The sequence below is a fragment of the Ambystoma mexicanum genome, chromosome 2q, assembly GCF_040938575.1.
Source record: "Ambystoma mexicanum isolate Mex_15411 chromosome 2q, UKY_AmexF1_1, whole genome shotgun sequence".
NCBI lineage: Eukaryota > Metazoa > Chordata > Amphibia > Caudata > Ambystomatidae > Ambystoma > Ambystoma mexicanum.
This window is the reverse complement of record NC_090924.1, coordinates 530,854,120-530,881,970: the sequence shown is the minus strand read 5'-3', so window position 1 is coordinate 530,881,970 and position 27,851 is coordinate 530,854,120. Positions and strand designations below refer to the sequence as shown.

General features: G+C 46.2%; 1 protein-coding gene across 4 annotated transcripts in view; it reads right to left on the bottom strand.

Moving 5' to 3' along the window:
• REXO5 (RNA exonuclease 5) overlaps window positions 1–27,851 on the bottom strand; it is a 1,375,618-nt gene that overhangs the window by 889,949 nt on the left and 457,818 nt on the right. For all 4 annotated transcript variants that reach the window (XM_069647648.1, XM_069647652.1, XM_069647650.1 and 1 more), the window contains 2 exons: window positions 12,992–13,080; window positions 10,743–10,858 (listed from right to left, as the gene is read on the bottom strand). In XM_069647648.1, the coding sequence (XP_069503749.1) occupies window positions 10,743–10,858; window positions 12,992–13,080 (205 nt within the window). The remainder of the gene's footprint in view (window positions 1–10,742; window positions 10,859–12,991; window positions 13,081–27,851) is intronic.

Sequence of the window (27,851 nt, the reverse complement as noted above, 5' to 3'; positions counted from 1 at the left end):
CGCCATTGCTCCACTGCCCTACTAATCCGTAGCGATAATATACCCCAATGTACAGCCCCAGCCATATACTCGGAAACTCTTGCCTCAGAGATACCGACCATTAAAGAAGCCCTCATCAATGCTCGATCCTTGGTGGCCCATGCTCTCGATATTGCCGACTTCATATCCACCAACCAACTCTACTTCCTGGCCATATCAGAAACCTGGCTATTGCCAGCGGCAGGTCCTTCTCCAGCACTAGCCCTCCCTGATAACTACACAATTTCCAGAGCAGACAGAATCTCTGGCAAAGGGGGAGGGGTGGCTTTCATAGCCAAATCCCAACTCGGCCTCAGAAAATTCACAAGCACTTGCATCCAATCAGCAGAACTCCTTTCAGTTAAACTTCCACTCTCTGCTACCAGGACCCTACTCATCCATCTTTTCTATAGGCCCCCGGTCCCAACTCCTCCTTCGAGGAAGACATCACCTTCCTCCGGACTCAAAACACCAAATCTGGCTCACAAATCAACTTGTTGGGAGATTTGAACTTGGGCCTTCATGACCCCAAAGATGCAAACATCACAATCCTCGAAAACACAATTTCACAATTAGGCTTCAAACTCCGGATCAATGAACCGACGCACATTAAAGGCAGAACCCTGGATTGGTTGGCAGCCCTCAATTGCTCTGCCACAATCCCCAACAACGTTCCATGTGCTTGGTCTGACCACCACTGCATTACCTTCTCCATACAAGAGAAGATTGGCCCTAGCGCCAGTTCGTCCATAGCTCCACAAACCATGTCCAGAAACGGGCGCAACATTACTCTCGACAACCTAAGACCCCTACTGCAGCCTATTGCCAGCCCACCATACAATTCTGACATGGACCCTTCCTCGTTGGTAGAAATGTAGAATAATACCCTTGAACAAGCACGAAACCAAATTGCACCATTCAAACTCAAAAAATACAAACCCTCAGCCCACCTAAATTGCTCCGTGATGAAAAAAGACTAGCTGAAACTATCTGGAGCTAAACTCCCTCAGCCCACAGTAAAGAGAAATTCTCCCTAGCGCCTCTACCTACGAAAAAGCTATTATCAACACTAAAAGAAATCTATAATGATAGAATCCTGAATGCTATGTCGACTACAAAAGAACTCTGGCAGGATCTCATACAGTTTGGCTGAATGTGAGAAGAGACCATCTCACACAGTTAGGGGATATGGGACTGAATGCTCTTGCATATCTCTATAGCTGACTAACACAAACGTACTTCCTCCTCCTTCGCCCGTTCGCTGGGCATCAGGTTAGCCGGTTGGAATTTGCACCGTCTTCCTCTCCTTTCGGCTGCTATGTCTGCCTGCAGGCATTAAACACTGTTTCCAGCTGCACGGTCACCGTGCTCAGTCTTCGTGAGAGACTTCATGCTGCGGTCCCGTTTGTCTGCTTCCAGGATTCTGAGCAGTGTCAGAATAATGTTGCGAGGTGGTCTCCCCCACAACAGCCTCGCTGATGTCTTTCTCTGCATCTCTGCCTTTCTTGTTTCGCTCGGTATCAACATATGTTACAGAGTGTCTCTTACTCTCTCAGCTTTGTCCACTTTAAATTTCCCAGGACACTGCGCAATAGCTTCCAAACACTAGACTGCTGCGTTGGCTTGCCGTTTTTGTCTCTCTTCATTACTCCATGCCTCTTCCTCATCTCAGTACTTACAGAGGATGGGTATTGAAAGATACTGTCAGCAGACTTGTCAAATTGTTGAAGGGGATAACTACAATATGCCACCATGACATGAAGAATGGAGGGAATATCCCTAAAAGGGAAAGGGGGATACCATGTCTCATCTGGTGATGCCTGTTCGCCCGCTCGAGGGTTGCATCCCCTCATGTGATCCTCCCTCGCATAGCCACCCCCAGGGTTAGGATCAGGTAGTGGCTGCTGTCGCCAGGCCACATGAGGAGAGGATACCTCTGGGAAAGGAGTGATGACATCATCAGATTCATTAAAGTGTCCTGGGATTGGTCTTTGCATGCGCTCAAAACGGTTGTTAAGGACGTGTGTCTGTTGTTTGGGAAGGAACCGGGGGGGGCATGGTGAAGAGCTACTGGAACAGCCACTGTCTTGAGAGTGATCATGCCTGAAATGCTGATGGGAGAACTCAGTGTGTTTTTATGTATGTATTTCTTTTTTAGAGTTCAAGGAACAGGAGGGCAGTTTACAATTGGTCCAAGATGGGGGCAAAGCCAGGGATAAAGTTACACAAGTCACAATAAGGAACTGTCTGATGAGCAGAGTTTACAGTTCTTTCCTGAAATACAGGAGCATTGGAGCCACTCAGATTGCCACTGGGAGGGTGTTCCAGTATGCCAGGGCATATCAGGAGAAGTAATGTCTTCTGGTCTTTTGCCTATGGACTAGTTTAGTTTGGAGCCTAGTGATGGGTCTGTCTCCTAAAGCAGCGTGTACCATCCGAGGTATTATGTTTGTCCATAAAGTAGGTGTGCGTCAGGTCAGTGGTTACAATAAGGGTGATGCAGGCAATTTGGAAAAGGATCCTCGCAGGGAGAGTGAGCCAGTGAAGGTTGCGCATAATGCGGGTCATGTAGTCAGATTTTTTTAGAGCCGGTGATAAGGCAGGCTGCGGCATGAATGACTGCTTCGAGGGGAGGAACCCATGACGGAGGCAGTGATTCATCAATGTGAGCAATCACAAGCGCCTGTACCACGGTCCGCAAGTCTTGGGGAATGAGGAAAAGCTTACTCTTGCAGAGCAGTGTGATGATGTGGCACCACGCAGTCTGGGATTGCCTGAGGTGCCACTAAAAGGAAACATTGCTGTCCAGATCTTTGAATCCCATGTTCATAGTGGGGACTAATTATTCAGGCAGGGTTGGGTCTGGTCCTTTGAGCATGTGTCCATGCTGTATTGCTTGCAGTCTGGTGAACAGCCAGGCTTCAGATGACTTTCTGAAGGGCATGTAGACTTCTGAGATTAAGTCCCTAAGGTATGGTGTTCCATAGGTTGGGAAAACAGCAAAACTGTGCTGCATGCCATTTGCAAGCAGCTTTATTGAACACTGTTACAAAGTACAAGTGGTGGTTGAACAAAATTAGAGAAGGGTCAGTCCATCAGACAATGTTAAGCAGTAAGGACAACCGAATGCCCAAACTCAAAGCGAAAATGATCAAAAACTGCTAATTTAGGACCAACTGTAGAGCATAAGAGTAAACTGACACCTAAAAAGATGAAGATTTAAAAAGAAATGAAGTGCAGCAAGAGGAGTCCATCCAGGGTTCGGCATGGCAAAAAAATTCAAAAAGTGCATCAGCTTGAAATAATTTTACGCTCATAGGGCTTGACTCGTGGTCTGCATGAGACTACACTGTGTGGGGATCCAACATTGTCACTGTAACTTGTGTCCCTAGACCACTCTCACACCTGTCTAAGCCTTACCACTTTGTTATGCTATCTCAACTGGGTTTGGCAAGACTTCTGTGTCTTTCACGTTCAGCATAATAGGTTTGTTTCTTAGATTCCACCCGAGGGTAGATTCTGAAAATCCACTTTAACAGTAAGCAAGACTAGAGCTGAAGTTCATCCCATATCAAGCACTGGCCACCATGACACAATGCAGGGTACGGTCACAGCTCAGGTTTATCCTTTGCTGCCCTAAATAATAAAAGATAGCGCAGCCTCAAAATGAGTTTGTTGCTTGTGCGAGTCCCTGTACCACACCCATTATTCAGAGAACTAGGTGTATTAAGTGAAAAAACAGATCAACGTTATTGAGCAGAATGCCAAGAGGTACCCAACAGGGCAAGAAGGATATAGGCATAGTGCACACAGAGTTCAACATTTTTATAAAATAGATACTTATAGCTTGGCTTCATCCCTTCAGTTTCTGTCAACACAGTAATATTTACAGAAAGTACAAGAGAAGACGTAGTTGGAGCACTCCGAATCACTACACGCGACCCATGCAGCAAAGAATCAGTGGAGTAATCTTGAACCAAACAGAGTAGGCAATTTCACTTTCAATGTTAGGCTTGCCTGTCAGATGCTAATTTCTCGCATCACAATTAAAAGGCCAATGGTGTTCGACGATACTGCAGGCCCCCTACTGATCAGCATAATTATCAAACAGCTTGTCAGCCCTTTTTTTGAGTTTCAATGTATGCAATATATTACCTGAAACAATGTAAAGACAAAAGAGGCAATACAGATTATGTTATGAACACGAGGTTTGAACTTTGTATTGATGTGCTTCAACGCAACAGGGGCACAAACAGTGCTTTAGATTTTTTGTGCCAGTTCTTGAACAGCAATTTCTTTGACAGGTTTGCTAGGTTGCCTCTTTGCTAACAATGTTGAAGCATCTGGGCTTTTAAAGCCAGTGGCCTCAATTGCTTCGGAAATATTGAATTACAGAGTTTACAAGACTTAATGACCCTCATTTTTGCGTGCATGCCTATCACGCGCCCCGCGCCCGATCCGTGAGAAATGCCACATAATGGGTATCGTTGGAAAGGGGAGAATCTCCCCTTTCCAACGATACCCGCCTCAATCTCTGGCTTGAAATACAGCCAGAGATCGACGCAGAGAAAGAAGGGCTCTTACCTTCGTTCTTCACTGCAGCAGCTGAAAATGGCTGCTGCAGTGATTTTACTTTCAGTTTCACGCCGACGTGCTGTACGCACGCTGACGTGAAACTGAAGGTAATTCAGCTCCCTGGCAGTGAGGGGGGACCTCCCCCTCACATAGCACGGGGGTTGGATTACAGTTTTGTGTGATCCCTGCTTTGCAGGGATCACACGAAACATGGTGTCAAAAAGGACGAGCTATCTCGTCCTTGGCACTGCGTATGCACTTCCAAGGACGAGATATCTCGTCCTTGGCACTAAAGAGGTTAAAGAGGAACCCCCCCACCCCTGTGAGGCTAGGGAGGTGAGCCTGCTCCACAACACACTTCCTAGGGGTTGAGGCAGTTGGGACCTCACTGGGAGAGACTCTCCTTTGCGGACAAGTAATGCAGTTCCTGTGAAGAACTCCCTAAAAAACCTTCCAACCACAGTTCCTCAAATACACCCAGTAAAGAACTGTATGAAGAAAATACTAATATCTGTTATTGTCATCAAGAAACTGTGACGCCTCATTTAGAAGAAAAATCACCTTTAACTGAGACGAAGAAGCTCTATAAAGGAGTAAAGAAGACAGAACAGACACAAAGAAAGGCATATCAGACTATGCCGGGGAAGTCCCGTGCTATGTAATAAAAGAAAGGGGAGGAGACTGGAGAGCGAGAGAGGAAGCCCGTGGGGTACGAGCTTGCTCGCTGGCTTACGCAGAGACCAGTCTGGACTTGTGTCATCTGTGATCGAGAGGAAGTGACCTGCAGTCTTAGGCGAGCAGCGTCGAGAAACCAGACAGAGAAGAGAAGCCAAAGCGGATGCAAGGCGTCCTTATCTTGAGAGAGTCGAGTGATGGCATGACCACAATTGAGCCGTGGTGGACCAGAGGTCCCTGGAACGACGCTGATACTACTCTGCTATATCCAACGTGGAACAGACCGGCAAATGAGATACTGGAGAAATTGCTTGTGCATCCACATGAAGGAAAAACAGAATTATCACAAGAGGCCAATCTGACAAACCGGAGAGAAGTTCCCACCCAAATAGAAAACCCAGTGATGCAATCCCTGAAGACGGCAGGTGTTAGGCAAGATTGTATGCAATACCCTTTGGGTGCATTACAACAACCCTGACCTCCTGGCAATAGAAACCCAACCTTTGGTATAAGTCTGTACTACACAGGTTGGTAGCGTGATTGAGCAGCCAGGCTTCTCTCAAGAGGGGTCAATGTGAGCTGTCTGAGAGTTACACGGAGATTCACACTGACAAATATTCAAATAAACTCTTACGCACAAGGTTTCTTGATTAAACAATTATTAATTTGTCAGTCTGAATAAGCCTTCTTCAGACGGGGCAATACAATAGTAACACACAAATACACTCTAAAATACACACTCTTAATATTTCTAAATCAGTAAGTACCCTTTTGGGATGGCACACAGACACTTCCTACACCCTCTGGTGACTTTAGTAACTAGGACACCATGGACATTAATATATCACTGTTAGCATTTAGAATCTGACTTAAGAGTTTGTCAAAGGAAAAGGTTATTAGGACAAAACAAGAGATCTCACAAATATTCTGAAAGCAGGTAAGTACTTTTGAAAAAACCCCAATGCAAAGTTAGTTAACCCCTTCCTGGAGGGAAGACTAAACACAATGGCAGAGGGAAGAAGAGTCATTCAGGGAGCCAGGCTAAGCCAAAGTCAATTGGGCAAAAGACTAGGTGAGCTGAAGCACTTCTCAGAGTTGGTAAAAAGTCTTGCACAATATTTTAGAAGTCTTTGTAGAAAAGAAGAAATCAAAGTAGGGCCACAAGCTGTTTAGGCTTGTGAAGTAAAGAAGCTGTTAGCAACTCTACAGAGCAACCAAGACAGGTCTCAGCAGAGAACAAGTGAGGTTACACGACAAGAGGTTAGAAGAAAAGGGCTTTGGCTGGCTTCTGTTCCTGTGCAGCTCTGCAGATCCCGTATTCCTTGCCTCAGTCGTGGGGAGAACAGTGGGGACGTCTGGAGGACTCCTGCCCTGCAATGGGACGATCAGCATCAGAAATTGACTAACTTCTATTCAGTGGCACTTCGCGGTTTCAGCTCCTCGCGTCCAAGAAAATAGTACCACTGTGGACTCTTGGCTGTTGAGATGGGCTTTCCTTGCATCTGGGGTCCAGCACTCTGTTGAGGTGGCTCAGTCTCGGTCAGTCCTGCTTCCACGGGACCGCAAAGGATCTTCCTGGATCTCTTGGCCAACTTAAAAGCAACGCACAAGATCTGGTGTTCCTCTCCATGGTGATTTGGTTCCAGCAGCAACTGTGTGGAATTTCAACCAGCTCCGAGAGGATGTCCAAGTGCCTTACTTTGGAGTTGATTGGTCCCACCAACTCAAGGGGAGAAGTCGTCCTTACAGGGCTCCTCTAGTTGAAACGAATTTGGAGTTTCAGCACAGCAGCAGGGCTTCACCGGGCAAACCAACGGTGCAGAAGTTGCAGCAGGCGTCTTCTTCAAGATCTTCTTCGCATTCCTTCATCAAGTGGTCAACTCTACCTTCCAAGCCAAAAAGCTTTGCTTCTATGCAGGTTTCTCACATTCATTCCAGTCTAGCTGTCAGTCACCCAGCAGGGTGGCTGTCCTTGCCGGACAGCCAGCTGGCCAATCACCCACGAGTGCATTTATGTCTCCTAGGAGACTAAGCACAGGGAGTTTCGTGTACCTCCCTCGCTTCCTGCCCCTGCCAGACACCCTGTAGCCAGAGGCAGGCTTCACGCGTGAATCCCGCCAACGGCAAAGCGAACAAAGTGACCAAACCTTGTTTGGCGCGTAGAGTAAATCTCAAGAAGGACCTTTCCACAAAGAAATGGCAAAAAAAGAAGACCGGGCCATTTTGACAAAAATGGCACCCTTGGGTGCTTTACTGCAGTTGTGAAGGCAGCCCGCGGTAGATGCACACCAAGTAGTTAAAAGTAAACTACTGCCACCGGCCATTCATCAGGGAAAGGTTAACATAAAAATGTTACATGATAAGCTAGACAAGGGGGATACTAAGTAAACCATCCAGCACCCTATTGTAAGATAGTGTGAGCTGGGTCTAGAAAGTTACAATGTAAGTAAAGTCAATTTCACTTCACTGCTCTTGCAAACAGTAGTTTATCCAAGAGAAGATATTTAAACCTTGTGGAAATCTGAAAGACTTCCCTGTGTCACTGCACATGACACAATGTAAAAGATGATGCCTATGGAGTTTGTCAGACGCCACAACCAAAAGAAACAGAGTTCAAATCACATTAAAAATACATGAGAGAGTGGGAAAAAGGGTCTCACTCTCTCCAGGTTAACAATTCAAGACCTCAAAATCCAGCAAAGTTGCTGGGGGTCTCTAAGGTAGAGAGGAATTAGCACATTTCTGAGAATTCTCCCTAACAGCAGGTAACAGAGAAAACGGGAGACCCGGGACGGTGACAGAGAATCATTACTGGAACGCTCATACTCGACCCAGTCGAGATAAAGCATTGTCATTGAATGAAGTGAATGAGGATTATTACGGAAGCAGTCATATTCGTCCTGATCAAGGAGAAAATCTTGACACACTACAAAATAAAAGGGAACAAACCTCAAGAATGGAATGTTCATATTGAGCTCAAACCAGACCAAGAAGCTATAATCAGAGAAAAGGAATATTATAGAAAAGGAAAGCCTGAACAGAAGGTGGAAATGGAGAAAAAGGGAAAAGGCCAAAGATAAACCAGAGACTATGAACTATATACCAAGGGCCACAGAAGCCCGAGAGAGAGTTAAAAGTATTGGATAAGGTTACCTTGGGAAAACAGAATGATAACTACAAGTAAAATAAGTCACAAAAAGAACAAGAAAGAAACTGAGAATAGTCACCTAAGAGAGAAGAATCAGGAATTGAACAATCCTGTATCAGAACTTTATGAATTGATGAAAACAGTTACCAGGAACTACTTGAAGATAGTTTACTGAACTTGATGAAAAAAACAGTCTACAGGAGAAGGGAGACATTCTCCTGTTTTTGGTTGTTATAATAGTGGTAGGGTAAGAATAGGTTAGTTTGGACGTTGGACAGATTCTATTTTGAACTCTCACTGACTAATTGACGAGCGCATTAGCTAGTTTGGTTAGGTAGGGAAACCCCTTAGTATAGGGAAAGGTAGACATTCATTCTTAGGTTTAATAAATACTATCAGTGAGGTAGAAAATCAGAGTTTGCGTCCTTCTGACACACCACAGGACATTTTGTAATTATTTTGTTAAAATTAAAGAATACGCCCTAACTACCTATGGCTGAAGGGAATACCCTACCTATCTAAAGAAACTAAAGGTGCTTGTCAGATGTCAGGATGTCCAAAGTAAATACGTCCTCTGTCCAAACTAACCCTATCTGGCCCAACCACTAAATAAAACTAAAGTAAATAGGCCAAGAGAATCTCTCTTCTTCCCATGTCTTCTCTTTGCTTTGGATAGTCCTTTTACATCCAGGTTTCCTTTTGGATTATATATTTCTTAGCATAATCTAATTTGATAAACTTTCTTATCAACTCTTGTATTTCTTCAAGATAACTCTTGGATCTTGTGCTTTGTGTGGTCCTTTCCTTGTAGTACTTTTCCTTACAATAGTTCCTCACACTCCTCTCACCACATATATGTGCTCTTCACAGTCTATCTGCTTAGACCTTTTCAAATTATATTTACTTTTAGGCTTTCCTTGCCAATGAAACTCTCTCTGAGGCTCACTGATTTCTTTATCTTGTTCAATTGTAAGCCTGATCTCCTCTTTCTCATTATATGTTTCAGGGTTACACTTTCTCCAGGCTTCAACTTTGAATATATAGGGTTCTTGCCCTTCCTCCCAAAGGTTCCCTTACCCAGTCTTTGTTGGCTCCCCGCCTTGGCTGTTTAATTCTCTCCCTTATATCTTGTTCACTACCTTTGTTAACAGGAGTCTTCAATAATACTTCGTCCACAGGACTTGGATGAGTTTCTCTCTTTATATCCCAAGTCTTTCCACACTGGGTTATTTCTTATTAGTTCTCTTAGATTTGTATAGTTCCAATCATTCAACGTTCTGGTTATTCTTTCGTGCGTATGAATGGGACGAGTTCCTTTATGAAAATAATGATTCCCCTGCGGACTCCCATTGTTCTCAATTCTCCCTCTACAGTTCGTTATGTGGGGAAAGGTTGCTTGGCTCAGTTCTCTTTCGGATACTGCTTCTCGATCTCTTTGTTGTTCTTCGGTTTCCTGTTCTTGGTTCCTCGTCACACGTCCGCTGTCTGCAGTAGTCTCTGTGCTGTTCTTCGGGCGCCCTGTCCACCACTCTGCATGCGTGGTCGTGCCACTACCAGGTACCTCTTCCTTTTCCTCCTGTTCGTACCGCTTCCCTTTCAATCCTGCACATCAGGGCTCTGGCATCTCACACTCTTCGGCTCTAGCTCTTCGAAACTCGCAGGCTCTGCCATCTGCCTTGACTCCACCTTCAGAAGGCGTGATGAGGTTGGGAGGCTTGCCTTGTGCATATCACTCTGCTCCTTATGACAAAGTGAGCTGTGTAAATGATCTAAGCGCTGAAGATTTTAGACAAGAATACTGGAAGCAGGAAATGAAAGATGGATCACCATTTCCTGTGCAGACGCTCTTCTGTTCTTTCAGTCCCTGGTGTGTGCATTACAAGAAAAGGAGCAATACTAGTAATAAATAGTAATAGTCCTTCGGGAAATCCTGCACTTCTCACAAGAATGTATTAATCCACATACAAAGAAAAAATAAAGTAATTCACACCAATATGTCAAGGAGGCACCCTATGCCCAGCCCTGAATGTTATGCGGAAATTGATAATATCTCCAAATATTTGTGAACAAATTACAAAATAATTAAATCACTGTGTGGTGTTTAGTTATGTGTGTTCCCAATAAGTGCATAACTAGTTATCCAAACCCATATGCTAGAAATAGGCTCTGTATATAGGTTACACATAACAAATGTGGCTTTCCAGGGTTTATATTAGCAAACTATACAATATTAACAAATATGTACTGACTGCCATAGTTGAGATCTATTTCAGAGGCACACACATCCAAATAAATTTAATGGAAGTTATTTCCTCTTTTACCATACCTGGTGAGGTAGTTTATGATTGGATTCTTTGGCTTTACAAGTTCATCCAACACACAGTGTCCATCGGCATTTACCAATGAGATTCGAGTGAGTTCCTTTCCATTCTCTGTGATGCACTAAAAACAACAAAGGACAGGTGTACAGCAATGGAACATAAACAAATGTAGAGAAAGAGAGTCAGATAACAACATGATAAATCTCTTGCAACAGGATAAATATTACAATGAGCACCCACATATTGTATGTTTAAGGTCCAAATAGAAAAGGATCATGAGACCACTTACGTCTCTCTGAACTTGAATAAGTCAATGCGCTCTATTTTTGTAACCACAAATGTTGATGAAGACTTTACAAATTAACCAAATAATTCTGGTAAATGAAAAATACTTTGAATGTACCAAACGATTAAAAGGACCATAAACCACAATGAAACAAATGATAATATTCTGAATGAAAAGGGCATTTGGGTCTGAATAATGAAGAGAAGAAGATAAATATACTTTCTGTGTAGGGTTCCCATAATTAACTTTTCTCACCTTTGGCTGTCTTTGAAAGGTCAATCCAGTTAACTATGGGCTGCATTCAAACAGCACCCCTGCAGAACTCAATAGTGAAATAAAGAATGTTTCATGGCCATTGCAATACAATATAGTACAATTCATGCGGCACATCAGACAAGTAATCTGGTGGCTCACAGAGGATCGGCCACAAACCTTTGTCTTCCGTTTTACTTACAATTACTGTTTTTCCTCCCAGAATGTGGGTGAACTAATTGTCTAAAGTGACTTTGTGTAAAGAGGCAGGGCAATGTAGGTCAATGCTCTTCTTACACTGTTGGCATATTGTATGGTTTCTGGTGTGATCTGTATTATGTATTTGCTTCCAACATGCAGTTACTCTGTATGTGTTTGTTCAGTGTTTGCCTATGCCTTGTGGTTTTGACCAATATTCAGCAGGTTTGAAATTTCACCCAACTGTTAGTGGCAACTTGTGTGTGAAAAGCAGTGGGGCTATATTCCCTCCTAATTATTCATCATCTCACTAGGCAAGCAATTTAAAGTACTAAATTACTCACTTAAGCAAAGCTGTTTACCAAAGTGACTAACACAACTTCCTTAGAACTGTGCAGAGCAGCAAATGCAGTCACTTAAGCAAAGCAAGCCATGCTTCGTTTATATAACATAATTTCCATAGAACTGTGCATGTGCATTAAGGTGTACCTTGTGTGTGCCCCACAAACATATCCACTAGGATTTGTAGTTGTGGCGGGTGGCAGGTGTGGCAACATAATCAGAAATAGCCTGCTCGAGCCCTGCTTTCACTGCTCCGAACAACCGCGAAGCGCCAGTACAGGACAGAATGGACATAACACGGCACTGCATAGTACAGAAGACTGAGAAAGAGGCTGGACCTGAAGCAACAGAGGTAAGAGATAATCTGCAAGGCACAGAAATTTGCGGGAGCCAATCAGTTCACCACATTTATGCCTAAGTAAAATACATGGTAAGGGGTAGGAGACATCTATATAGAGTACTAAGATGCAACTTTCCTTCCAAATGTTTGGGACCTCATGTGTTATTCATAGGTTTTTAATGAGAGTGAAAAGAAAAATTAACCATTATCTTTTGAGATACTCCAAAATGTGTTTACTTAAGTTCCTATACTTTTCCCGAACCAGATCTTAGATATACTATTAATGTAATTTCCAGGCTCTGGCTTCCCACCTTTTTTTGTATAAGCACCACATCTATGTCTGCCAATCAATTGGTCCTAATGCACATACAATTGACGTATTCTTTAAAATGTAAAGGATAGGCTCTGGCCAAAGCTTCACAATGTTTTTTCAATCTAAGGCCACATTCTACTGGACACCATGATTTATTATGAGGAATACCTCAGAGCTTGCATTTAAATTCGTCTCAATAAGGAACAACCAATGTATGCCTCTAGATGTCCTCTTTAGTTCGTGTTCTGGGTATTGAAGGACCCTCATGTAAAAAAGGTGATTAAGAATGCCTTTTTTTCTGTATTTTCAAAAACGCTTTTAAAAATTACCCATTTAAAAAAGAAAACACATTTGACTAGTATTAGTTTTATGTAATGTGATTTTTCAATAGTATTTTTTGTTAAGTCAAACAGAAATGAAATGTTACGTTTAAAGGAGTTATATGTATTTCTGGCTCATTTCTGCCTGCTAAATCATTTTTTGCAAAAGGCTTTGCATACTGCAATATCTGAACAGATCCTACCATTTCACAATCCAGACCGAAGAGGGGACTGCTGTCCGTCACTTGGCTTGAACATTCTGTGCTGACATAGTTCACACAATCTGGGGAGCCTAGAAGAAAAGACCAAACGGGTCAAAACAATGACAAACAGTAAATTATACAAGTCTTGTTAGATAAAAGAATATTAGTGAAAGCTATACTGCCATGAGGTATTGGTTTACAAGAGGAAGATTTGCTCACCTGTGGTAACTCTCAAGCTCTTGTTCAATGTGATCCCTAACACTGCCATCTTATTTGAAGCTCATGCCACCATGTGACAAAACCTTGGGAAGTGTAACTGGGCAATAATGCCTGGCACAGCATGCCGTACCGGCTAGTAACGGCCCACTGGCCAAAATAAAAGCACAAGCTAAGTGAGGGGGGATTACTGAGGGCAGAAGGGTGTCACCTGGCTGGTATGGCATACCAGTCGCCATTGTAAATAAAGAAACCGAAATCTTTTCTGAAAGGAAACTTGGGGGAGCATCCATTCATAAATGTGTATATGGGCCAAAGCAAGATGGCCATCAATAGAGGGTGCTAGGGAGGCAAAAGATGTTTGTTTTCATGACCGCATTCAGAGAAAGGAGAAGTCCTCCAGAAGACAGTGTCATCAGAGAGACTAGGCGGCAACGGTGTAGGTGGTAAGGAGAAGCAGGTAGATACGGAGGGGGACGGGGAGTGGCAGGGAAGAGGTGGCTCAACAGAAGTAGTTAAACAGGCAGCCTCACCACCCATGGCATGTGGGTGTTACGTCTGCATAGAAAGCCTACATTCTGCACTGTCTGATTGGCTGGTGGTGTGGCCATACGGAGTGCTAATGTTGTGTCTTGAGTGTCGTGTAGACCGGAGATACCTCCGTCCTCAAGTACTGCACAAGGAAACTCAAAGTCACTCCCTGTCACAACCTTTGAGGCCACAGGTGGAAGATGTCGATGCCTGGATCCACGGAACCTTGAAGACCCCGAAGCCGCTGAAAAGGAAATATTATTAAGTACCAGGTAATAACAGGAACTAGATACACAAAGATTCTTGAGAGGCTTACCTATTGATGTTAGTTGGGGCACGGGAAACCTATGGGATGGGGAGTGGTTCCAAGACTCAGGTGAGCGGTAGTCCCAGAATTGCAAAGACCAGCTCACGAGTTAATGCAGGCAAGACCACCTGTGCTGAAGTCTTGGTCGTGTAGTGTTGTTTCTAGAAGACTTGAGTTACTTAATTCGAGGATGCAATTAGGTGCCAGAATGGGAAGTCCAAAGCAGTGTGAGTAGCGGTCCAAGTTCGGCAACAAAGCAACAGTTCCAAGCAACAAAACAAGAGGGCAATCCAAAGGAGTCCAGGTAACAAAATTCGAGGTCAAGTAGATCCGTAGTAAGCAAGAGGAACGAAACGCCAAACAGTATCGGGAAAACAGCTTTGAAGCGAAGACTGCTCCGCGAATCAGGCTTTTTGTACCGAGCGCTTCCGGATCACGTGACGCGCATCGGCAACACGTGATTGAGGCAAGGAGTCATGTGAGCGGGGACGAGCGGTCACGCGACGCAGAAGCGTCAGCCCGATCCCTCTAGCATGCGAGCGCCAAGGCAACTGCCAATGCAGAAACGGGTGTAAGCGGGTCTGCATGTTGTACCTAGCACGCCGTGCTCGGTCCTGATGGCCAACCTGCACACGTGAGTCTCGGACCGTGTAACTATGGCGTGACAATGATGGTCGTGCTGTGGGTATGTTAGCGGTGTTCTGTGTGTTGTGAGTGTGTGCGAAAGAGTGCGTGACAGCTAATAAGGTCTGAGTGCAGGAACCATAATGCTGATCTTTATTGTGTTGTATTGTACCTTACACAATGCATCTCACATAGTGCTGTGCAGAAAAAAGGAAAACATCAAACATATTCACACAACAGATGATATTAGAAAATCCAGATACAAGCAGATGGTCAAATCAATTTTGGGAACACAAAGGTCTTCAACTGGTGTCCAAAAGTCCATAGTAATGGGACTAACCTGAGAGAGACCAGAATAGAGTTGCAAAATTGAGGGGTAGCCACCAATCAGGCCTACATTTGAGTTTGAAATTTCACAACCGTGGGAAAAAAAGAAATAAGCTGATCACAAGTAGATGACGTCTACTCCTTGCTTAAAAGATGCAGATTGGCAGCAAGATAATGTGGATACCCAAGTCTTAATGAATTATAAATCAGGCACCATAACTTGAAAAGAAGTCTACAGTTAACGGGCAGTCAATGTAAGGCAGTAAAAGCATGAAAGCATTGCTTTAGCATTTGCAAATTCTAGAAACAAGGCGGGCAGCAGAATTAAACGCTGATCATAAGAAGGATAAGGTATCTTTAAGGACCCCAGTTAAAGCACATTCACCCGTCAACGTGAACTGTCGATTGGAACAATTCATTTGGAAGCTAAAGTTTTAATTTTCATGGCAAACGAAGTTAAAAGTTAAGTAATTGTGCCTTTTTCTTGATATGGGATGTAAAAGAAAGTATAGAATCTAACAAGGAACCCAATGTTTTTGCACAACAGGCAACCGGGGGAGTTAAACCTTCAAGGAAGATAGCAGAAAGCAATGATTGAGCCAATTGCACAGCGTTTTTGAGGCCAAACAAGGGAAACTCAGTTTTGGCCAAGTTGAACCTGAGATAGGGCTTTGCCATCCATGATTGAGAAGTTGCTGGGCATTTACCTAGCCGAAGGCAAAGCTATATCATTTTGAGTAACATCAGTGTTTGAGCAGAATATCATGTTTTGGGGGTTGTCAGGGGTCAGAAATGCGAGACGGACACAAAGGTATAGTTTTCTTAATGTTTGCCATTTTATTAAAATAAAAAGGGTAAGATAAACGCCCATCTTTCCCTATCCTAATGAGAATGTCCCTACCTAGCACACTAAAAGTAAAGAAAGAATACCTAGTGTCCAAAAGGCATCTGACCCTCACGCTAATACACACAACACAAATGTATAAGGAATATTTGGCTATCTTCAGTTCAACAAAACAGTTCAACATTTCAAACTCATTGTTTTAGAAAGTACTCCTTGTGACCGGGGTTGGGCTCCCTTCCCCCTGGATCAATTTGGGAATACCTTTAGGCAAGGTCTGATTTATAAAGGATCTGTTCAACACAAAAATCTCTTTTCCATCTACTGCACTGTGTCTATCCACTTAGTAAAGCAAATGTATTTTTCATAAACACTTGTTAAAAACTAAAACAGTAGTTCTCCGCAATATCCTTCTTGGTAAGGCAAATATATCTTTCATAAACAATAGTTCATAAACCAAGGCGATTGTTTTCCTTCACAAAATGTATTTCTCAGGTTTCAAAGTACATCTTAATTCATCACAAGTATTCTTCCAACGGAATGCTTTTGTCAGGATAGCACAACCACTACTTTTGGGGATACAAGAGTTTGTAAATCTGATTTTAGTTATCACTGTCTCTCCACAACACCTTTTTACCACAACCACACTTCTTCCAATCAACTGTTTCTTTTCTGGTCTACTCGCCTGCCAGGACTAACTAGAAATGGTCCCTTTCCTGGTTCACGCTCCTGCCAAGAAGAAAACTCCTACCCTACAGTTGATACCTTCTTAGCTGCAATAGGGGTTACAGGTCCCCAAGTTGACATCTTATAAATGCATTCTTAAGCCCTTTTTGCATTCTTGCTCCTTCTTTTAAATAGCCTCTTGGGTGTTGGCAGTGTGGTTTACAGGTTTGCCCGAGTTGACTTCTCGTAAATGAAGAACTGTGCCTTCTTCCATTCTCATATCTTGCCAATTAAGGGGTTTGACTAGGCATTCATCCAACTCTCTTTGCCTGCCCCTCCTTATGTCACTTTGCTCTCAGACTGTGGGAGCCATAAATGCTATGAAGTGCCCCAGTGCCCTTCCTCTCTTCTGAGGCTCACCGGTTACAGTTGGTAGCTTTCAGCGTCCTCCTCATGTGCTGCGTGGCCCAGCGGTTCCTCTTATCAGCATCTCAGCGTCTCAGGGGCCACTTCAGTTCTCTCGCCATCTGGGTCTCTCTCTCTGGGAACCTCTGCTGCTCCACCATCAGAAACCACCGCTCTCCCAACCTCCTTGCATAGACCACCACATCCACCTCTTTGCATCTGCACGCGATCCGACCCCAAGCCTGGGAGAGAGAAGTTTCTCCTGCTCCTTCCTCTTCCACCTCCACCACACAGCTGTGTTTCACTTTCGGATTTAAATGTCCTGCTCAGGTGCCTTGCCTTCCTACAACTAGACCGTGCATTCTCTTCAGTAGCACTTTTGATCCTCATTAACTTCTGGTCCTTCTCCTCGTTTCAGTGCCACAAGCATTATGGATCTTGAAGTCCATAATGGATTTAAGTCTTTTAGGTCGACTCATTTCTGTGTGCTGTTATTAAAGTTAGGAGATGTTATATGAAAGATGTGAGACTTATTAGGGGTAAGATTTCTACCTAAGACAGAATCATGGCCATTAGATGATGTCACATCTAATTCAGGAATACCCAAAGTATATAACTGATTCCGCCTAGATAATCCTTCACTGAAAGTTCTTTAAGTTTCTTCGTGAGAGGGACTTTTACAATGACAGCATGCCCTTAGATATTTGGGGATTACAGGACTCCCAAATAGATGAATACCACATCTCTCCCAAAGGAATCACCACTTCCCCCCTGACAGCCATCTCCTCCCATCTGCTCCTCCTTCATATCAGGTAGCAACTGCCTTCTCCTGGCCACATGGGAGGAGATCCTAGGCTGGGGTTTAGTGATGACTCTGCAGGATTCATCACAGGGTTCTGCAGTCTTGTTTTCTGAGACCCCTACTGTTGTTTTCCCCCTTCAATTATTATTTTCTCCAAGTTAATTTGGTGACCAGATGGACTTCTGCTGCAGATGCCATGCCACTACCTCCCATTTTTAGTATATGGTCCTATGGTACCTCAAATGGCTCTTTCGATACAGTTGCCTTTTAAGCCCCTCATTTTGGTCCTACAGTGATTTGATCCCCTTACATTGTTATTATGGTATTTACTGAAGACGGACCTAGCTTCGAGAAGCAACAGAGCGCTTTAGAGGTATACTCCAATACAGATACATAACGGAGTGCTTTACAGAGCTGTACAACATTACAGATGCATAACTAAGCACATTTCAGAGATGTTAGGAGTAGGCTGGTGGCAGCTATTTACTTTTGGCTGCTCTGGGGGTACAAGTCAATTTCCTACCTTAGCAGTCTAATTTATGTCATCCAGTGGGGTACTAATCAGTGTTGCTGTTGTCCATTTGCTTTCTAGAGCCTTTTGTTCTTTAGGGCAACCATGAGGAAGGCCTAAAATGGCTTTTGTGCACATATGGGCTCTTTGTGAGTGGTTAAAACCAATTCTTGATCCTAAATCGGAAAATTAAACATCATTTAAGTTTGCGTGTTTGGGGCCGACATGAATAGCTGGCAGCCAAAACATTTGTTTAGGTCGGTGGTGTGTGATTTGAGGTCTGGCTTTGGCCAGCCCATGAGTGTAAGGGCATATATTGGGTAAACCATAACTCAGCCTCAGTTCTGATGAAATTTTATGAGTGTCCTGTTGGGCTATGCAAGTTTACTTATCTGTTGGGGGATTCCCACCATTTTCGAGCCATTGCTGAACTTTAAGGACAAGATTTGGACATACTAGGTGGTCCCTAAGCCCAGAGTTGATCTCCAGTTTGGATTGCGGCTGCTCAGCAACCTTCCCGGGTTGCCTCCTCATCCCCCTCTGCTAGTTCCCCTTTGCCGTTTGTTCTTCTTTTCCACTGTCTGGATTGTCGTTGGTGCGCAGTTCACTTTCCTGGGTTTTCAGATTCTGTAAACCACAACTGGAAAAAAATAACTTTTTAGTCACCAAGTTGTTTTGCGTCTCCAGAACCTACTTTCTGAGAACCTTTACCATGAGTACCTACCTATGGGTCCTTTGTTGGTGGGCTACTCCCCATACTTACCCTCAGGAATCCCTGTGGTCTGTTGTAGAGACTTTTCACAGGTTGGTCTTAAACCACATGCTTCCATTGGTTTCCAATGGGGCTGATCGTGCTGGGCTTTATCTTCTCCAGAGGCTGTTGTTCCTTGAACCTGCCTCTGGAGCACTTCCTTGCAGTCACCCCTATGATACCCACGAGGGTCCTTTGCCGGCCTAGCCGCACCTGTAGGGAAGAACTGGGACTTATCTGGCTTTTCACTAGAACCAAAGGTCTGCCTACATACTTTGTCCCATTGTTTCCTAAGGGGCAAATCCCTCAACACTAAAGAATTAACAAGTGAACAATAAATACAACTTCTACAAATAACATTCTAAGTTACTTATATGAACAGTGACATTTTTCCTAGCCCCCACACACCCATACGGTCCATGAAGTTTGCCACTAAGACTAGGATTTTTAGTAACCAACACTGATTTATGAAACATTTTTAAATGTGTGCATCACACTTCTGCCTCTAGAATTGCACTTATGTTTTCTTGGGCCAGGGTAGTGTGAGCTGTGAGAAACCTGAGGGTATCCTCACTCCTATGCCCCCTGGATCCTCTTCTCAGGTGGCCAGGGAAAGGCCATTGTTTTTGGATCCTGACCCTGGGGATGGAGAAGCGAGGGATGATCACCTGGGTGGAGGATCCTTGGGTATCGGGAAGAGGGTACACCCAGTTGAGAAATTGTACCCCTCTTTCCCTACTGAGAACCAACCTAACCCTGCCTTGACCTTTATTGGTTATTGTAAAACATCTCCCCTCATTTTCCCATATTCGACCTACGACAGTACTGGGATGAGAAAGAGACTACTAGGAGTAGTGAACATCAGTAACTCATTTCACCACTCTAGTACTGAGACGAGGAAGATTCCTGCAAAGTACTGTAAAGGTCAGGCATGTCCCTTTAATTGCAGTCAGGCAATACCAATTGGGGACCCACACCGGCAACCTGTCAAGTGGTTGCAGGTGTATAAGAAGGGATGAAAGCAGCAACAGAGAGACAGACAGAGAAACCGACAGCGAGAGCCGCGGCGGATCCTGTTCAAGAGGAGTCAGTAGTGGTTGGACCTGCAGAGGAGTCAGAATACCGGCAGACGATCCCGAACAACTGTGGAGCCCAGGGCAAGTTGGGCTGTTAGAATTCCACAGTTGTAGGAGCCTCTGTGGTCGGGGAGCCATAGCTGCGGGTATAGGAAATGAAATTGAGTCGCCGCCGGCGTCCGCGGAAGGGAAGCAGAGCTGCCGGCGAGGAGAGAGAAGCATTCAAAGAGCGAGCGGGACTCTCGGTCACCAGCAAACTAGCAGGCGAGCAGAAGTTGACGGAGCTGCCGGAAAGGACCGCTGACTACCGATGAGTGAAAGGGAATACCACTCGAAACCGGGGCACTGCTGGGGGCTGCATGGAAGTGAGATGAATGCTGAATGAAGTAAATGAAATGTACCAATGGAAACAAACCCAAAGGCACGGGTTAAATGAAAGTTAAGCAGCAAAATGAATATTTACTAATATTGAATACCAAACTGAATGGAAACTTATTGAATACCGAACTGAATGAAAACTTTATGGGCAAAGCTATGATCCGTGGAAAGCTAAATGTGAAAGTGCCCATTTGAAAGCAGCATACGAAAAAATAGAAAAAGTGTGGAAGTTTGGGAAAGAGCATTACAGAAAGGTGGGGGAAGAAATAAAACCACCACAAAGGGAACTTGATGCATGAATACAGTACGGCAAGGCCAAAGTCAGGGGAAGGATATGTGACAATTGTGGCAAAGCCAAGAGGCTAATCAGGAGAAGCCAAGAGAGTGAGAGCCTTCACATAAAGTCAAGAGGCCAACAAGCAGAGTGTGAATCTGTACACAGGGGCAAATGTAGAAGAACCTGTGTGGGATGAAGAGCCTAGGGTTACTGGTTGGGCGACCTGTAATGGGTGGACCGTGTGGTCAGACAACTGTGCCTAGACCAGGAAACTCTCAATTGTGAAAACCAGAGACATTGTTGATGTAAACCAAGAAGAAGTAATTTAAGTGAACTGTTAACTCGATCCAGAAAGAGTGGCAAGTTGATCTAGAGTGGTGTTGAACATTGAAAGACTGAAACCGCAGACCACCAGGGGGCGCGCAGGCGATGGTAGCCTAGTCTGAAGCTCCCTACAGGACGGCCGTGAAGGGACCAGAGCCCCCCTTTCATGACCCCCCGTTGGCAATCGGACTGAAGAAGAGTTGATGGGAACACCTGAAGAGTCTCCAGGTGCAGTCCTGAGCGCAGGGGGCCCCAGCAAAGCAAGGAACGAGACATGTGTGAAGCGAGGCAAGGAGGAGCCTCCCTATATGAGATCTGAGAAACGTAGCGCCGGAAGATACGCCGGACCACGGCGCTGCTGGCGTTTGAGCAATTGGGCCATCCAAAGTCAGATGCTGGAGCAGTGTTGGGCGCCCTCCTGCCCCCTGTAACAGCTCCCAAAGGAAAAGGAGCTGCGGTTGAGGGACGGAGTACCGGCGAGGGACAGGCACGCAAGATTGCACCAACGGAGGAGGGCTGTCGGAGTCCCGGAGGTGGGTGAGTGCCTGCTTCCCTGTGTGGCTTCCCCCTCCTTCACCCACCAACCACCCCAAAAAAAAGCGGAGCAGATGGGGAGGACACATCGGTGCCCTTGGGGGCCGTGGGGCACACACTAAGGACAGTTGAAAGCGGCAAAGTCCAGCCCTCCCTCTCAGGGACTGCCATGAGACACGGCAGGGAGGGAGGCCCATAATGATACGAGATCCACAGAGGAGCAAGTGACGCAGTGACAGACAAGGACTACAGAGCACAGAGTCCCCGTCTGAAAGTGATAAACACAGTGTCACACTGCACGTTCCCCTACTGAGGGTGACACGTGATTAAGAGAAGGTTCTTCAAATAGACAATGTAGGAATACAAGTGTCACAGTGAGGATTAGTTTCTGGTCCCACTAGGGACACAGCTCAGCAAGTCTTGGACGCACAGAGGCTGATTCCCTCTGAAAGGTACAATGGGAGAGACCGAGAGGGGAGACGGTAACTGCCAGCGTGCGACTACTGGAGCCGGAAGGATGTGAGGGCCCCCTTCTTAGCGGCGTGTGCCTGCCACCCCAAGGGAGACCGCGAGGGCGGGGGGACTGAGGGAGGCGCTGCAGTAACTACTGGTGGGATTTCTCTCTACGCCTCAAGAGAAGAAGATACACACGTGTGATACCTGCAATAACCGCCCGCCGGAGCCCGGTGTAAGTGGACCGGGAGACACAAGCGTCCACCTAAACTGGAGAAATTGTGGACGTCCCGGAGGGAGAGGGGGGAGACCCGAAGCAACTGCAGAAAGGAGGAAATAAAACTGGGTGAGCCAGGTCAAGTAGTGGGGGATCCCGAGAGCCCAGTTCCACTTGGACAGAACCTGCGAAGGTGTGGCCCCCCAGGTTCTGTCCTGGGGTGTGTGCCCACCTAGTGGAGGGCCTGCCTCATGGCCCCATCAAGTGAGGACACCATCTCTATGGCACAAGGGAAGAAAATAAGGACGCCAAGAAGGGAAAGGACGGGATTGAAATCCATCCCGCCTCCCACCAGCCCCGCAGGGCTCCTGCAGCGACAAGGGACTCGGGCTAGGGTGAGAGCCCTCAGGAATCCCAGCTAAGACATGTGCCTGCCTAAGTGGGGAGCCAGGCCATATGGTGCCCAATGCCTAGAAGAAGAGCACAGAGATGGAAGAACCTACCCGCCTGGAAGGGTGAAGGAAGGTGAGCCCGTTACCCGACTTCCCCAACCCCCCACCATCAGTACCCAAGTGACCCGGACAGGGAGGGCAAAGACAACGACGAAAGCCGTACCTGAGCGTGAGCCCCCGGTAATCGATGAATAAGCCCTTACCAACGAGCAAGACAAACAGAGGGGGCACTGGTACTGGGACATGACCCAAACAAATAAAGCAGAGCTCCACCCTGCATATGTATTGGAGGGCAATACCCGGACACAAATCCAGAGCTTGGCGGTGGAATATCCAACCCCATCATGTCGGTGGCGGGGAGTGACGCCATGTCCACAAAGAGAGCTATTGCCTCCCTTCTGGAAGAGATTAGAGGAATGAGGGCAGACATTGGCAGCAAAGTAGACCGAATAAATGTTAGAATTGATGGCATGGACAAGAGGCTACAGGCGATGGAACATAACCAGACCTCCCTCGAAACATTGGAAATGCAGATGGACATGAGGCTGGCGGAGTTGGAGAGAAGAGAAGGCGAGGTCGCTCTGAAGATTGACGACTTCGAAAACCGAAAGAGGAGAAATAATCTCTTTTTCTTTGGAATCCCAGAGAAGGAAGGTGAAACAGAAGGAGACCCCCGGAGAACTATCCACAAGGGTGTAAAGGCGCTGTTCAGTGATGACAACATGGACGAACCCAAACTAGAGAGAGTCCAGAGAGCGGGAGCAACCGGGAGGGGACAACACTTGGTGCTTGCGCGCTTCCATCACTATCCAGATAGACAAAAAATTCTCGCGAAAGCAAGGGGGCTGGGCCCTGTGTCCCTGGGAAATACAAAGGTGGTGATCTATCAGAATCTATCGACTCTTACACTGGCCAAGAGACGACTGCGTGCCCCCCTCACGAAGTGGTTCAGCAAAAAGGGTGTGAGGTACCGAAGGGGATTCCCCTTCTCTATATCCTTTGAAGTTGATGGATACAGCTAAAAAATGGTGACCAAGGAAGATAGGTCACGGAGGAGTTATTGGGAGGAGACAGGCAGAAAACTGCAGATGATGGAAAGGGCCAGGAAGACAGGCAATGGCGCAAAGAGGGTCCAAATAGATGTAAAGTCCCAGGCTCCAGAAAATTCAGGAAACTTGGATCGCCCCGAGCTGACCCCTCATGAGCCGTGAGACATGTTAGAGATTATAGCACTGTTTTATGGTCAAGATGTGGGAGGGTGGAGTGAATTTCTGAGAGAGTTGTACGTAGTTATTAAAGGGAACAGGGGGGGGGTTCGAATTAATGTGCTTGGTTGCGCTAGTCCACGAAGGGGAGGACCACTGGTGATTCAATCTTGTCAAGGGAAATAACTCTGGGCGGGGTTGGATGCCGAAGGAGAAGGTAGAGGGGGAGAAAGAGGGAGGCATGTTCAAGATGTGAATGATCTAAATCAATGGTGTGGTGTAGGGACCCGGTTAAGAGGGTCCAAACTGTGGGCTTGTCTCAGAGGAGAGGTAAGTAGAGTGTTCCATTGGGAAAAGGAGATGTCTGGCCATGGTGACATGCAGATAGGTTCCCTAAAAGCCTGGGGCCTTAACTTGCCCTCCAAAAGATCTACGGTGCTACGTGAGTTCAAGAGATCCAATCTCGACTGGATGCGTCTACAGAAAACCCATTGGAAGAAGGGAGAACCCAGACTGCGCTCCCGGGAGGTGGGGGAGGTGATTATGGCTTCCTACATAAGAAAGAGATGCAGGGTTGCGATCTTGGTCTCAGCCCGGCTGAGCTTTACAGTAGATACGGTTCTGACCGACCTCAGTGGGAGGTATGTGTTTGCAAAGGGATAATTACAAGGGGTTAAGCTTACAATTGGTTCAATATAAGCACTGAATATGCAGCAACGTAAATTTTGGGAGAAGGTAAGGGATAAACTGATTCAGATTGCCTGAAGGTCAATTGGTGGTGGGTGGGGATTTTAATAAGGTGTTGGACCCACTGAGGGACCACAAGAAGATGGGGGGAAATGTTTGAGCAAGATTAACCCAAGTGATTTGTTTAATGTGGTCAATGAGGTACTAGGGCTATGTGACTCCCTCCACCTGGCGCCAGGAGGGGACATGCCATTTTCTTTTTATTCCACGGTTCATGATTCCTTCTCGTGCATAGACTTGATCTTGGTGGACATGACCTTGAAAGATTAGCTCATACAGTCCCGGATAACATCGATCCCGTGGTTGCAATACAGGTTGCTATGTGGGGGACTGAAGAGTCCCCGGGGGAATCGGAAATGCAATGGCTTTCTGCTGAAGGATAAAACGGTATAACAGGAACTGCTTAGGGAGATCAAAGAGTACTTCCTCTGGGGAGCGTGGTTTAAGAGCCATGGGATAAGACGTGTTCCGGAGTATCTCTGCTGATCCTTAAACATCCTGAAGCACAAAGACACTAATACGGAGGCATCCGTGCCACAAAATGAAACTAGGGATGTTGGAACAAGCTGGGAACAACATGAGCGCACTTCCGTGAATATTGAAGCACCAGGAATGCCACTGTGTCAATTTGTAATTACGGAGAGCCCCGATACGGACCAACAGAAAATGGCGGCTGCCCTGGGACAAAAGACCCTGTCGTAGGCGGATGGTCATAAGGAAGAAACGAAACTGGATTGCACTCCGAGCTTGCTGTAGCGGGCCCCACTGCACAAAGGACTGGGCAGTTTCAAACTGCAAAATGTACAATTTCGCGGGTCAAGAACGAGCACGCTGGAAAAGCTGCGAAGCCCCCTGCTCTGAGGGCAGCCAAACGAAACGCAAGTATGGCAGCCCCGTGACACCATAGTGCGGAGTCACCCAGATTCCCACAGAGATGGGGAGCACAGAAAGAAAAGGAATAAACTGATGCAAAGCGCCCCGGTACAGAACCGAGAACGCGGAAAGACTGAAGCTCAATACTTGAAAACACCAGGGCCCGATACAGAGCATAAGAAGGCAATGAAAGTGACGAGACACGGTGCACGCCGAACCCTACGGATTAAAGGTAGTGGAGCCCAGAGGAGAGGCTGAGCCACTATGGGCGAGAGGATTCATAATATCAGAAATAGACGCGACAGCTGGGAAGAGGGGAGAACCCCCAGCTGATGCGACTGCCATATACACGCCATATACACGCAGATGGATAGAATACAATGTAGCCGCCGGTTGAAAATAAGATGGATAATAAGAATTACAACAGGCACTCGGATGAGGAAGGCCAGATATTTATGAGGAGCTCAAATATACCCAAAGGATATGAGCACAAAGACGCAGTGTGGCTTTGTGTGTCACTGCAGACACCCCGCAACTACATAGACAGCCTGAAGTGATCTGGAGAACACAACACGGGAAGTATTCCACCATACCAAGGTAACCCACGGCCAGAGGAGACTAGCAGTGGGGCTCACCCACGAACGCGACGGAAACGAATATCTGCAGCAAAATTGGGATCAGAACGTAGGCAACACAGGAGCCGAGGACACTGCTGCAATAGAGTAGAGGGCTCAAACATAGAGGAGAGGCAGGGCTTTCAGCGCACATGGCAGACAGTATTAACATTACACAAGCCACAGACGAGTGCGCATAAAGGAGGGAAGCACGGGTCTAACACTGGGTGAAAACGCAACAAATTAAGCAGGTAACATACACGGTCAGACCGCGTCACCACAAGACCCGCGGATGAGATGGCGCATTACCAGAGTGAAGGTAGACTGATAAACTGCCCCCAAGACTAGATGAGATCTCAAAATGAGCAGAGCAACAACGGGATAAGGGGACAGCACCACTGCAACTGACAACATCTTGAACACACAGGAGGGGCATTGACGCAGCAGGTGACGGATCACACAGGCAACAACCATACCAGCTGTTGTTAGGAACGGGGCACAACAGCAAGTGAAGCTGAGATACACTGAGACAGAAACACCTGCATTGGGGTTGTGGTGGTGCTGAAGGCACATGTTGCCACAAAGCTGATGCTCGGATAGGATTCAAGTGAAATAGACAGGTATCGTAGCACCAGTGACTGGACACAAACACATGAAGCCAGGGATGACATCCAAGATGAGCCAACAGAAGGGTAGGCAACAGACGATGGAGGATTTCCCCAAGCCGACTCCAGCTGAGGAAATGGTGAGACCTAGGAAGCAAGAAGGGCAAGGCGGAGGACCCCCGGTGCGGAATGACCAATCCATCCTGGACGCCATTGCAGAGCTAAAGACATCATGGGAGAGCAAACTTGACAGGGCTATGGCGGAACTGAAAGCCTCATTAGAACTGAAAATTGATGCAGCCCGTGTTGATGTCAACCTTCTGCGACAGATGTTCGGAAATTGGCAGAGCGGACGGTAGAGCTACAAAAGGACGTGAAGGCGAACAGGGAGACCTGCACTATGAATGCTAAAGAAGTCTCTGGGTGGAGGAGGCAGAGGAGCGGGCACGCAGAAACAACATTTGCATTGTAGGAGACTGATTCTGGAAATGCATCGGAGGGACAGGGCCTCCGTATCCTTGTCCTTTACTGTTTTGTATCGTGTGTTCTGTCGTGTTTTCCGCACAGTAGTTCATGTGGGACTCCTGGCGATGCAGCTCTCTCTTTTGGTTTGTTGTACAGACCCATGGGATACCCTTAAGGCACCCATGGGTGGGGGTACAACCCTGTGGCCCTAGTGTATATTTTTTGGGCACCTGTGGGTGACCCACAGAGCAGGGTACAGGCTGGTGGCAGCTCCATGCAGAATTCACTGGTGCCCTGAGCGTCCTCCATTTTGGGCTGCACAAGCCCTGTCATTGGAATCGGTAGGTTTCTGATGGAGATAAGATGGCCCCCGTGGCCTCTTGCCTTCCATCGCCTGTTACCTTGATCTTCCTGAAGTCCCGGGAAGCCCAGACTCTGTCCTTCCCCCTGACTGGCTGTTGGGTGGAAGTTCCATATATGGTGGTGTGGGGAAGTGCCGACCAGACTGGCTGGAGCCTTCCCAACAACCGTGTGTTGTGGGTACTCCTGTGGGTGGGACCTGGGTGAATGGAGTGTGTGACGAATCTACACTTCTTGTTGTGGATGTCTGGCATCTGGTGTTTGACATAATGACTTAGACAGTCCTGCCCAAAACTGGT